Below are 13,974 nucleotides of genomic sequence, written 5' to 3'. Positions count from 1 at the left end.
AATGTAGGTCAAGAGCTCGAGAAGGAGTTTGGAATTAGGTAGAAGTTTAGGAATTATCTGCGGAAAGGATGATTGAAGGAATGGACTTGAGTGTAATTGCCAAGGGAACAAGATTAGAAGAAGACGACTGAGGAGACACTTAGGGTTTCTGAATTTTGAAATACTTAAGTGTTTCTGAGACTAGAGGGAAAGGAGGAATCTGTTTATATATAGGAATGGAGGAAGGAGATTAGGACCAGATTAAGACATAATATTTTTTTCAAGGGCTTGCAATCCTTCAGGAAAAATAATGATAAAAATGAGCAGTTAGGAGGTAAATACTTTTCAAGCTGAATAATAAAGGAGAAGGCCTAGTTCTTAGAAAAATAGAAGAGAGATTAGTGAGAAAAGCTTGAGAAAATAGAATATTTTTAAGTACAAAGTAATTAAGCAGTACAATTACAAGAGAAGGAAAAGAGGCTTTGAACAATGATAGAATACAGTAAATCTTTTTTTCAGGTTTTCATCTAAATTTAGATTGGAAACTAAAAGAGGAAAGACATGGGAAGAAATTAGGAGAGAAAAAGTTTATCCCAGTCATAAATGGTTCCCATAGCTAGGACTAGAAATATAAAAAGAGGACTTTCTTACAAATTTTGTGCAGCAGTGTGGCAGCCTATAGGAAATGGGAGTGGTGTCTCAACTCCTTATGCCTGACGTTTAACTTTTCTGTTGGGTTCTTCTTGCCCTTCACCCCACAAGATTTATATTAAAATATTTTAAGGTTTTCTGCCTATAGTGTGTTTATTGGCTTGTCATTATGCTAATGTAATTATGTCTTTACTATAAAGGATTCTCAAATCATGTTTTGTTTTGTCTTTTTACTCCCAGCCTGTTTGACGGTTTTGCAGATGGACTAGGAGTTGCTGAAGCTATTTCTTATGTGGATCCTCAGTTCCTCACTTACATGGCTCTAGAAGAACGCTTAGCCCAGGCTATGGAGGTATTTTAGTGACCCCTGTGTAGATTAGTGGGATACAAAGTGATAAAATTAAAGGTTTTTTAAAACTACTTTTAAGAAAAGGTGAATAATTTTCTCACCAATTTAATAATAATTACTAAATAGTGATTTAGTACGTGTATACAAATTATACTTGACATCCTGCCAATTTGCCTAAAATTATAATATTTTCCAGTTTTTACTGCAGAATGTAAGGTATATTGCTTGCATTTAGAAAATACACTAACTCTGTTGAATTCTACAGGTCTGTGAATCAGAATATTTTATACACACACATAATTTGTGAAATGAAATGAAAAATCTCTAAAGCTGTATTACAAATCTCTTCCTCTTTTTGGTTCTTATGGCTTCTAAATCTGTCTTGCTGCTTAATGCAGTTAGAAAATTTACTCTCCCTCATCCCCTCACACATACACATGTTAATAAATGTGACACATTTGGTGACTGTCTTGACTTCTTTGCTTTATTTGACTGCAACACCAGAAACTTGTTCATAATTTTATTTTCCTATAGTCAAAAACTCAAGCATTTTCATGTTTGGAAACTTCCACTGCACTAGTGGATTTCATTTTAAGAAGTATTTCTTTAAATCACTATTTCCAAAGTGATCCAAAGTAGAGGAACAGTAATGTGAATGAGCCAAGAGTGAAAGAACAAACTGAATGAGGGGACTTTCAGGAACATTAGCATTTTATCTCGAAATTTTATGAGACTAGAAAGTCCAGTTTAGATTCATAAATAGTAGGTAGAGACAGACCTATTTATCTGTTGGCACACACGCACATGCACATGTACACACACTTAAGTTAGCTCTGCTTTGACATCACTTCTTTAAGTGTGTGTAATCTTCCATGGAGATGATTGCCTCAGTTATAGTATATATATTTTTCTCACAGTGACCATAGCAGAAATATTATGTGTTGTGGCGATCAAATGTATAGAAATACCTAATCACTATGTAGTGTACAATGTAGTTGACTGTAAGTGTAGTAGTAGTGTTGTAAGTCAGATATACTTCAAAAACAGACTCACTCAGAAAAAAAGAGATCAGATTTGTGGTTACTAGAGGCAGGGGTTGGGGGAAAGGGAAAATTGGATGAAGGAAGTCCAAAGGTATAAACTTCCAATTGTAAGCTAAAGAAGTACTAGGGATGTAATGTACTTCATGATAAATGTAATTAACACTGCTGCATGTTATATCTGAAAATTGTTAAGAGTAAATCCTGAGAGTTCTCGTCACAAGGAAATAATTTTTTTCCTACTTCTTTAATTTTGTATCTCTGTTGAGGTGATGGATGATCAGTAAACTTACTGTGATAATCATTTCACAATGTACATAAGTCAGATCGTTATGCAGTATACCCTTAAACATACACAGTGCTGTGTGTGCTGTATGTCAATTATATGTCAGTGAAACTGGGAGGAAAAAAAAATAAAGAAATATTGTGTACTAGAAGAAAAGTCAGAGAGTATCATGAGACAGGATAATATACTTAAGGCTTTTCCCAGAGTATATAACTTACCTTGCCAAATTCTGACACATTTGGACCAATTGCACAGCATAATAACCTGCATTAGAATAGAACTGTAAAGATTAAGGAGTTAAGTAAATTGTAAGTGACCACATGGAATATATCAATTTTAGAGTCTGGTTTCACAGTGCTTAAATAGTTTTTTCCATAATTATGCTAGTGGTTTATGATCTCCTACAATATGGAGATATCTTTAAAGAGAAATTTTAAAAATTAAAATAAAAGTTTTATTATTTTTACTAATGGGAAATGTGACATTTGATTGGCATCTTGAAGGAAGAGTCAGAGAGATTGGTCATGAGAGGTCATGCTAGGTGAAGGCATTAGCGGAGTGGACAAAGACAAGAGGCAAGAAGGAACATAGTGTGTCCAGGGAACATACAGTCCCCACATTGTTGGCTTCTGCTCTCAGAACAACCACTTTCAGTTATTCTTATGTATCTATCCTTCTGTTTCTGATCAATGGTGTTATGTCTCCCTTCCCCACAGCATAACAGCTTCCTCAGATTAGTGCTTTGCTTTATTTTATTTGAATTTGATTGGAACATGTTTCACTCCGAGAGAATCAGTGCAGTTCATTCTTATCACTCTTTAGAAATCTTTATTTTTCTAGGTTTAGCATGGACTTAATCATTTTGAAAAAAGAAGCTGAAATAATTTATAATTTCGATTTTTCCTCTTAGACTTAATACCAACACTCTTTAAATGAAGCAAAAACAAGTAATAAGACAAACTGAGGGCTTTTATTTGTTTTTTTCTCAAGCAGCCCCGTCTCTTTGGCAGTAATTGTTTTCATTTCTGTTATTTTTCCAATACTAGCCTGATCTTCCTTTGCACATAGTAGCCATTGGTGAGTGTGTTAGCAGCAAACATTTGCCTTGTATCTCTGTCTCAAATTTAAGAACAGGGCAGAATATTTAGGATCTTTAACTGAAACAATGATATCAAAGCTTTTTACTCACTCCCAAAGAGATTTTGAAAAAAAAAAATTCCTTTGCACGTCTTTATGTTGACATCTAAAATTTTTTAGCATAAACCCTAAGTAATATTATTTACCCTATCATGCCTCTTTGCAATAAAAAGTATGTTCAGGAATTAAAATGTGAAAAAGAAAATTGGTGTAGATTGAGTTAAAATTGTAGTGTCTGTTGATAAAAAAATAAACTTTTATAAATTTTGATAAATAATTACTTAAGCATAAAGTAAAACTTAAATGGAAATGTGTATCTTAATGAGATAAAGGCTTTTTTTCCCTATTTTATGAGTGAAGGTTATTTATTCCTAGAATGAGACATAGTTTGGCATCAACTTTATTTCTGTTTTTCATCTTTATGAGTATAAACTTAAGAAACCTTATTCAAATAAATAAATTGGTAGGGATGAAAGGAGTTTATCATAGCATTGTAACTCCATTCTTCTGAGATACTTGCCAAAAATCACAAAAATGTGACAAGTTGTTTAGATCCTCCTTCAGTTTGAAAATAGAGTTGGAAGCCATCTACAAAGATTTATTGTCAGTCATTATCATTCAGTGTGACCCCAGCATTTCAGACTGCCCCTTCAAACAGGTAAGAAGTATGCTTTTATTTATAAAATTAAAAAAAGGTTAGTATAAAAAGGAATGTGGGAACAGAAGAATCAGCATGATAGTTTGACAGCAGATGCATTCTTGGGCAGATCCATTTGAGAAAGATTACATAAGAAAAAAATTTTGTATGTATGTATATATATATAATTTTTGTATATATATATTTTTATTGAAGTATAGTCAGTTTACAACGGGTCAGTTGCTCGTGTACAGCACAATGCTTCAGTAATACATGAACATACATATATTCATTTTCATATTTTTCACCATAAGTTACTACAATATATTGAATATATAGTTCCCTGTGCTATACAGTATGAACTTGTTGTTTTTCTATTTTGTATGTATTAGTTAGGATCTGCAACTCTAGAACTCCCAATTTATCTCTTCCCACCCCCTTCCCCGCTGGTAACCATAAGTTTGTTTTTTGTGTCTGTGAATCTGTTTCTGTTTTGTAAATAAGTTCTTTTTTTTTTTTTTTTTTTTTTTAGATTCCACATATAAGTGATATCATACGGTATTTTTCTCTCTCTTTCTGGCTTACTTCACTTAGAATGACAATCTCTAGGTCCACCCATGTTGCTACAATGGCATTATTTTATTATTTTTATGGCTAAGTAGTATTCCATTGTATAAATATACCACAATTAATTGAAATTGAGTCTCCTAGGACTCTCCATGCCCACGGACCCTTCAGATAGTCTTTACATATTTACAGAGCACCTCGTATGCCGAGAGTGTAGGCCTTAGGTAGGTGGTACATGAAGTAAGCATATGGACTTTTTTTTAATTAATTAATTAATTTTTTAATTGAAGTATAGCCAGTTTGCATGGGATTTGGAGTTAGATTGGTTCTTTTAGGCTATGTGACCTTGGATAGTTCACTTAACCAAAGTTTTAGGTCCTCATCCACAAAATGGGAATAACAAAATTTACCTCATGGGTTATTGTGAGATTGTGTTAAAGCACTTGGCAAAATACCTGGTACTGGGGGAAGCTGTCAGTAAATGGCTGTATTCAAAGATATATTCAAATTAACAATCAACCAAGTGGTAATCATCTAGCAAGTCTGGATTCAGTGGTCGTTCAAAATTAGTATTAAATCATTTATCAAAAGTCTTCACTCTTTAAAAACTAAATCCTGTTTTATTCTTTAGAAACTAAATTTTATGCTAACAAAGGATTACGCTACTTAAAGCCTAGCTGTATCCCAGTTGGGCTATTTAAGCCACTTAGTTGTCTTTCTGACTCTTTGACTAACATTTGAATATATATTGTACTAAGATACAGACAAATTTTTATAAATGTTCATAGCAGTAGCTTTAAAATGGTCTCTCTTGCTCTTGTTGCTTATAAATGATCCCAGATCACCTTAAATATATGTCAGTACCAAGGCAATAAATTATTTTTTCATATATTGAAATTTCAGGTATTTATTAGCACTGCAGATATGCAGGTAATGATCAGAAAGGAATAATGAACCCACTGAGACAAACATATATTAAAGCATAGTTAGCTGGAACAACCTCCAAAATGGAACTTCCTATAAATAGTATCCCTTCTTTTTGTTTATGTATAGCACAGATGAGTTCTTGCTGAGTATATCTTGAGAAGTACATAGGAAATTCATGATTATAGTTATTCATGAGACAGCAGGGACAAATAATAGGCTCTTACTTTCCATTTCCTATCTCCTGATGGGAAAGTTTAAAATAAAGAATTATTAACTGCCACAGGGGATTAGAGTAAAAGGGAATTGTTTAGAAATGAATAATGACAATCTAAAGAATATAGAAAAGGCACTATAAGGAACAGCCATCACCCAGGATCACCTAAGGAAGGGTCCCCGCTCTGCTTCAGAGCTGGGATCCATGCCTTGATGGAGCTGGCACAGCTGTACTTCACTGAATAGCAGAGAAGTCACTATGGTACTGTGCTGGCAGAAGTTGCTGGAAATCAGCCCTGTAGGGTGCCGGGGAAAGCTATTCATAAGGAGGTGTCTAACTGGAAACACTGCTAAAGAACTGTCCAGGGTGGATGCTGAGGGAAGCTGCTGGCCACAGCGTGCTCCTGGACACATGCATTACAGGAGCTAGGTGCTGGAGAAGCTGTGCACATTGCAGGAGTCTGGTGCTGGAATCATGCCTGATAACCAATTCTGTATCCATCTGGGCTCAGTCAGAGAGAAAACAATAGTTTGAACAGGCTAAGTTTGATACAAAGAATTGCTAGCTACAGTTAGGCTACTAGGAAGTAAAGTGAACTCTAAAGAATGTAGGAATGGCAGATTTAAGGAAATGCCTTCGGGCTGAGATAAAGCACTTGACACCCCTACTGCCGCCCCCAGGGCAGAGATCCAGACTGTGTTGAAGAGGACACAACCATGGCTCTTAGAGAAGTGTTTGTGCTACTGTGCTTGCAGAACTTGATAGAAATCTGCCCTCTGGATCTTGGCAAAATTCTTCCCCTGGAATGCTGGAGAAACTGTTCACAGGGAGGTGACTAACTGGAAGCACTCTGCTACAAAACCACCCAAGATGGGTGCGGGGGGAAGCTGCCGACCACCTTATACCTCAGCTGTCAGGTGCTGGAGAAACTGCGTATACTTTTGGATCCAAGCGCCTCACTCTGTCTACTTCTGTGACTGGCTTATTTCAATTAGCATAATGCCTTTAATGTTCATCCATGTTGTAGCATATTCAGAATTCCCTTTTTGAAGGCTGAATAATACTCCATTGCATGCATATCCACTTTTTTCCAGCTTTATTGAGATATCATTAACATATAACATTGTGTAAGCTTAAGGTGTACAGGTTGATTTGATACTGTGAAATGATTATCACAGAGTTGGTTAACCTCTATCACCTCACATAATTACCATTTCTTTCTTGTGTTGAGGACATTTAAGATTTACTCTCTTACAGCTTTCAAATATATAATACAATATTGTTATCTATAATCACCATGCTCTCACTTTAGATCCCCAGAACTTGTTCACCTAATAACTGGAAGTTTGTGCCCTTTGACCAGTAGTTGCCCATTCCTCCCAACCCCCAGTCCCTGGCAACCACCACTGGCCACATTCTATCTTTCATGAGTTGAACCTGCCCAGTGTGTTAACTTTCTTTCATGTTATTGATCTCACACAGGAACTCCTAAGTTGGAAGAGTAACCACTCTTAAGAAAATATAAGTATGATGGGCAAGTATGTGGTTATTGAGACAAGACAGGTTTTTGTTGTACTTGGGAACAGGGCTTTTTCTTTTGGTATGTTTTTTGATTTCTTGGTTCGATGGTGGTGATGATGATTCCCTTTGGTAGGAGGCAAATAGGGCAGGGACTGAAGCAAAAGAAACCAACAGGAAGAGAATAATGGTGGGTATAATTTTGAAAGATACCCCTGAAAATAGTTTTCCATTACTGTTTTAAAAAGTGTTTTCTAACAAAGAAACGTGACTTCATTTTCAGACTGCCCTAGCACATTTGGAGTCTCTTGCAGTGGATGTTGAGGTGGCTAATCCACCAGCCAGTAAGGAGAGCATTGACGGTCTTCCGGAGACCCTTGTTCTTGAAGATCACACTGGTAAGGGCAAGAAGTTGGTCTCTCATGTCAAATGACACACTACAATGCAAGTATATTATCAGTGCACCTAGAAGATAAAATACTATCAGAAGCTTTCATTAGATTTTCTGTGAAAGCTAATTCTGACAGACTTACCTAGTAGACGGATTTTTTAATTTATCAAGTGATCGACTGCAACAGATGTTCTCCAGTCAGCTTTTCTACAAAAGCCATGTTTGTTAAATTCCAGATTGTCGTGTATTAAGCAGACACACGTTTGCCAATTAATTTATCAAAGTCCAGTTCTTTTGTCTTTCATAGGTATCATGTATGAGTTAATATGTTGATTTTCAATTTTACTAAAATTGAACTTTACAGGATTGATAATTATTTCTTTTCAGCTATTGGTCAGGAGCAATGCTGTCCAATCTGTTGCAGTGAGTATATTAAGGATGACATAGCAACAGAGTTACCCTGTCACCATTTCTTTCACAAACCCTGTGTCTCAATTTGGCTACAAAAGGTGAGTTTCAGATTTACTTTTGTTTGAAATATGTTCAAGGGTGTTTATTGAAACAATATTTTTGAAAACAACCTTTAATTCCCGCAGAGACAGAATTAAAGTATGGAAGTTTTGCTTTTTAAAAACTAGTATTTTAATAATTTCTCCTACAATTTAATAATAGTAATGTCTTTTAAGACTATTTTATTTAGCTATGTACTTGCAGTACTTTTTAATTCAGTGTTAAAATTTGGTTACCTTTTAATGATCGCAGATTAATGATAATATCAAACTATTTTATCTTACTAACATTGTATAAAAGACAATATAGACAAATGATTTTAGCTAATTACATCTGTAATGATATCCCTCAAATTTGATATTTTCAAAAATATCTTAAGCAAAGAAGCCTTTGGGACTACTCAGAGTAACTATAACATAAGGATGTTCTGCTAGTATGGATTGGTGTCTCTAAAAATGTGTCTGAGAAGTAATTTAATACCCTACCAAGTACCTCTAATTCAGACTTTTATGTACTGTTTTTGAATGTTTACCCAATAATTTTAAAGTATATTTGAATTACTTAAGAATAAAAGAAAGCATTTTATTTAAATCTTTTCACTGAACTGTGTTTGCATAAAGGATATTTGCATGCAGTTCAGCAGAAATTCCCAAATCACTTTCCCAGTGTATTTACTTAGTGATGTGGCTCCCTTTCTTCTCTATAACCACTCCTTCCCTTCTCCGCTCTCTCCTTCCCCCCTTCTTTTCTTTCCTTCTTCTTTGCCGTTGCTCCCCTTCTACTGCTACTTCATCTTTGTCAAAACTGTAGTTAATATCTGTAAAATCCAATGGAGAAATGTCCATTGTTCCTTTATGGAATATAAAGTTTCTGTCTAGGCTTTTAGGGCCTTCTGTGATCTAGTCTGTCTCTTCAGATTTATCCCTCTGTACATTTGCTCATATTTGCTTATCTTGGTGTGGTCTCCCCCTTACTGTAAGAGTAGATGATCTAGGTCGGTCCAGCTTAAATTGCATGTCTTCTATCCTTAATACCCACTTTCTTTAAACTCCTATGATGATATCAGAGCCTTAAGAAGGATCTAGTGTTTTGAGTACCTGCTCTGTGTTATTACTGCTAGGTGATTCATGTGTATTTTCCCATTTCACCCTCACAGTAACTCTGGGATATATTGGTATCCTTATTCTCATTTTCCAACAATTGTTGCTTATCCAAGGTTACACAGCTAATGTGGTTGATCAAGACTGCACTTACCTGTGTGACTCTAAAATGTTGCTGTATGGCAGGTGCATAGTGGCTGTTTACTGAGTTAAATTCTCATGTAAATATTGTATGTGTTGTACAGTTTTGATTTGTCGTTGATTTTGTTTTAACCCAAGGTAATAATCTCTAGTCTCTCTCCTGTCAGGAAACAACTTATGTGAGGTCTTTCCCCTGGGGAGAAGGTTCCTAAGATAAAAATCTTTGTCACCTTCAACAGCATGATTTCTTCAACTTGCTTTCTGTCAGGGAGATCTCGTTGGGGAAAAGACCAGATTTGTGAGGGGATAATCTATCGCCAGATGACATATCTCTATAGTCTTCCATTGGTTCTAAAATAGTGTGCTCCCAGTCTGCTTCCCCTGTCCCACCTTCCCTCGTTGATTTGTTTTATCATTTAGAGGGCACGTCATTCTCCATATCTTTTTGAAAAGGAATTACGTGGTTTATGAAGAAGGTCTGTGGTCCATCTGCTTTGACATATCTGTGCTACACTAAAGTGAGGCTTTAGTATATATGAGGAAGATCTTAGGGTGATGATTTGATCTAATAAATATGTGAATTAATTAGTTCCGTGGTTTCTCTAATACATACATCATAGATATAATAATAATAATAATAATTCAGTTCAGGTGAGGATGTGCCCTGTGACTCCTTGCCACTCTCATAGCACCAGTGCCAAGTGGAGAGTGTAATAGACTCTCAGTTAATACTTACTAAATGAAAGATGAGTGACCTAAAAGATACAAACATGGTTAGGTGACAGTGTTTACCCTCAAAGAAAAGTAAAATCTGATGAAGAGGAAATAGCATCAAACTTTCACCTCTCTGTATTGTGTGGTTTTCAAGTTTCTTTAGTTCTGTTTTTAAGTTAGTTGACCTGTTTTTAGAAAAGTGATTTTTTTTCCTTTATGAAGAGACTTTGCGGTAGTTAAAACCTTCCCATTGGCTCTGAACGTGTTGCTTCCTCCCCGCAGTCTGGAACGTGCCCCGTGTGCCGCCGTCATTTCCCTCCTGCTGTGATGGAAACGTCCGCAGCGGCTTCCTCTGAGCCTGAGCACGACGCCCCACCAGCAGCCAACAGCGCTGCAGAGGCCCCCTGAACCCTAGCACTGAGCGAGATCAGTCTATCATAGTAAACCTACAGACTGCTTCTAAGTCTGATGTGCAAATAATTATATATAAATATATTAAAAATGCTATATATAGTCTATGCCATAGTTTAGAAAGAGTATTAACCTTTCTAAACTAAATTTAGGTTTGCAGAAAGTACTAAGCATTTTCAAGCTGAATGTTGAAACAGTGCATCCATTTTCTTTAGTTTAATATGTTATTATTTGTAAAGTGCAGCTTATCAATTAACTCTCTCCAAAAGAAATAATCATCTATGTGGCACACATTATTGGTTTTGTCTGAAGTACCGCCACTAAGTGATTATAATTAAGCTCTCCTATTTGCATCAAATGTGAAGATTGTGATCATAACAGTAGCAAAATTTGGTTTCATTGGAAATAAAGAATTCTGGGCATGCTTTTTCATTGGTCCCTTTGCTTTTGCCTCATCAAAACCTCTTGGTTCATAATACTGAGTTGTTTCGTAAGAAGGTATCTACTCTCTCATCTTTGTTTAAAATTAGGACTTTTTAGAATGCCAAACAAAACTTCTGGCTAGAGCATCAAAAATTTTTAAATCTTAAATGTAATCCCCTTGAAATGGTTAGATAGTAAAATAAATGTTTATATTTTAAATGGTGGATGTACTTAAAGTAAAGTTAGTAAAATATATGAACAGTCTAGTGTGCTCAGCACTTGGTACAATGAGTTGGATTAGATGGCCTTATGAAATCCTTTCTACTTGGTTGAAATTATACTTGAAGGTCCAAAACACTCATGGCACATTTGTGTAATAGATTTTGGATATAGTTAAAGGTAATTTTGGCTGCAAAATATTTGGAAAGTCTGAAAACAGGCATAAGGTGTTTAAAAACACTCATTCTGTCATATCACAAAGGAAAATCTGAATCCTTAAAAAACGAGATTGTCAATTGTACTAACTGGTATAAATCATAAAATTGATGGAGTGTAGGACAAATTTGGCCATACCTTTTACAACATGTCTAAACCTTACTGTGTTATAATTTATTATTTTAAAATATTGCTGAACAAGGATTATCCATGTTACATTATCAGCGTTTGTTTCTTTACCCTAATTTATTTTAATAAAATTATTCACCTGGAAATAAAATAGGAATTGGTAATTTCAAGTTAAGCCATGGATGAAAAAGGAGTAGATTTATATGATTTCCTAGAGACTGAGTAGAACTGAACATGTAACACGGTTCCTTTGTTATTTTCCTTTTTCTAAAAGAGAGAAGAAGATGATGACCTCAGATTACCCTCTGGAAGAGTTCTGTTCACAGGCTTTTACAAAACTGAGGAAATTAGCTTCCCTTATTCTTTTTTATGGGAAATTTGACCCAGAGGGTTATCTTTATACATGTAATACCAAACTAAGACTGCACAGCTTTCTGTTTAGGTGATCACACCTAGTAGGCAAGTAAGTATGTATCAACATGGACATAATATTCAGCTTTCAGGTGTGATTCGGTATCAGCAGCAGAGTGGTGGGTGTTAGAATCCCACATTTGAGCGAGTCAGATAGTAAAGCACATAGTGAGTGTACATCCATCCAAGTAGTGCATTGATCGTTTAGTTTGGACACATACAAGGAATATTTATATGACTTCCCAAATATAAAATTACATTTTATTTGTGTAATTTCTCTGAGTATTTATATTCCATCTCTTTTCTCCACTCTTAAAAATAATTGAAATTTCACTGTTGGCACATTTGAGGCTTAAATATAAGGAACATAACACTTGCATTCTGATTTTTGCATATATTGTAAATGTGTCTGGTATTTACAGCAAAATACTGTGTATCCTTTTACGGGCAAAACAAAATTGAACATTGCATGCATGTAATGTGGTGACTGTACTTTAGGGGTTCTTTGGGGCTTCTGTGACTTTGGAAATGCTTACATTCAGGCCTTAATGTTGCATTAGGTAGCATGTTTTCCTTTCCTTCTGATGTATATAGTCACTGTTGTATAAACTAATCTTTGCTTGTTTTCTACTCTGTGATCTTTCCATATCATATTTCATTGACGATCAGTTAGTGTCAAGGAGTCAAATCAGATTAAAATTAATTCTCATGTGTATATTGTGGAAATTTGTGGCTAGTGTGATTTTTTTGTTGTTGTTATTGTTTGTTTCCTTTAAGTAATACTGATCAGTTGTGACACTTACTGGTTAAACGGACATTGCTACAGATTTCTCTGTAATAAGCCACACATTATATTTAGGCAGGCAGTAGAAAGGGACCTTGGTTTTTTTCTTCTAGATAGCAGCTGTCCCAGAGAAAATATTTCTTCTTTGCCTGTTAAGATTTAGCTGTTATCTGCCAGTTGTTATAAGGTTTTGGTTCCAAATTCAACCAGCAGTGTTGAGAACTGAACTTAAGATAGCTGTTGTACTTTTTGCTTTCCATCTGTTTCTGTCTTTCATTCTTGGCTCCCTACTTTCTATAAACAGCTGCTATTAAGGAGAAAAGTTGAGTAAGAATTGGCCTAAAAGTTCTTTAAAAAGAAAATTGAGATTTTAGAGCTTCCATTGTAACAGGCTGATAAAAGCTAAGGCTGCCAAGTTAAGGCACCAAAATATTGTTTGATCATATCGTGGGTCCTTCTGAAAAAGTAAAGAATACATGGAGGTAAATTAGAAGTATAAATGTTAATTACAATGTTGTTTCTCTTATTTCGCTATTATATGTTAAGTGACTTGATCTAATAATTTTATTTTTATAAACATTTTCTTCTTGTAATATGAATGCTGATATTTAAAGGTAGATCTATGTGGTTTTCTTTTGTGTTTCTTAATTGTTTCTCTCTAAGCTAACTCTTAAGATTATTTGTGATCTGGATTTATATATAAACTATTAAATATATGTGAACTGTTAAAATGGAATGCAAGTTTTTCAAAAGCCCAGGTCTAAATGTAATGGGTTTATTGTTCTACAACCCCAGTCCATCATTTTTCTTGTGAATCATAAACAATAAACAGGATATACTCAGTGGTCATTTCTAATATTTAATTGTGTAGTCGTATCATTTCTATGATGTAACCCCCTGGAGGATTTAGCATATTTAATAGCAAAAAACACAGCTTAAGGAAGTCTGGAATAGATTCCTGAGAACATGATTTTATAGTCCTTTAACTATGATCTAAGAAGGAAGATCCTTAAAAGAGACCCCAGCTATTCAGAAGTGATTGATGAACTTCCAGAGTTGGAATCACTCAGCACCCCTACAGGGATTGGATTTAATTGTTAGAAGTATGCCATCTGAACGTCCTATAAATAACACATACGTGAAACTAGACGAAAGGCCCTGTCTCATCTGTGCGGACACCTCTTCATATCTTCCCTCGGGCTTCACACTTTTCTCAGATC

At 35.2% G+C, this 13,974-nt stretch overlaps 1 protein-coding gene across 7 annotated transcripts in view; it reads left to right on the top strand.

Annotated features, from left to right (window-relative positions):
- The window catches only part of PJA2 (praja ring finger ubiquitin ligase 2), a 266,836-nt gene extending 253,224 nt beyond the window's left edge, over positions 1–13,612 (top strand). For 6 of the 7 annotated variants that reach the window (XM_032476481.1, XM_032476480.1, XM_032476477.1 and 3 more), the window contains 5 exons: positions 871–982; positions 7,442–7,495; positions 7,589–7,703; positions 8,084–8,205; positions 10,444–13,612. In XM_032476481.1, coding sequence (XP_032332372.1) covers positions 871–982; positions 7,442–7,495; positions 7,589–7,703; positions 8,084–8,205; positions 10,444–10,569 — 529 coding nt within the window. In that variant the 3' untranslated portion in view covers positions 10,570–13,612. The remainder of the gene's footprint in view (positions 1–870; positions 983–7,441; positions 7,496–7,588; positions 7,704–8,083; positions 8,206–10,443) is intronic. The other variant, XM_006177114.3, reaches the window with a different exon arrangement.
- Positions 13,613–13,974: the final 362 nt, after the last annotated feature.

Source organism: Camelus ferus, chromosome 3 (assembly GCF_009834535.1).
Source record: "Camelus ferus isolate YT-003-E chromosome 3, BCGSAC_Cfer_1.0, whole genome shotgun sequence".
Taxonomy (NCBI): domain Eukaryota; kingdom Metazoa; phylum Chordata; class Mammalia; order Artiodactyla; family Camelidae; genus Camelus; species Camelus ferus.
This window is presented reverse-complemented; position numbering and strand designations above follow the sequence as displayed.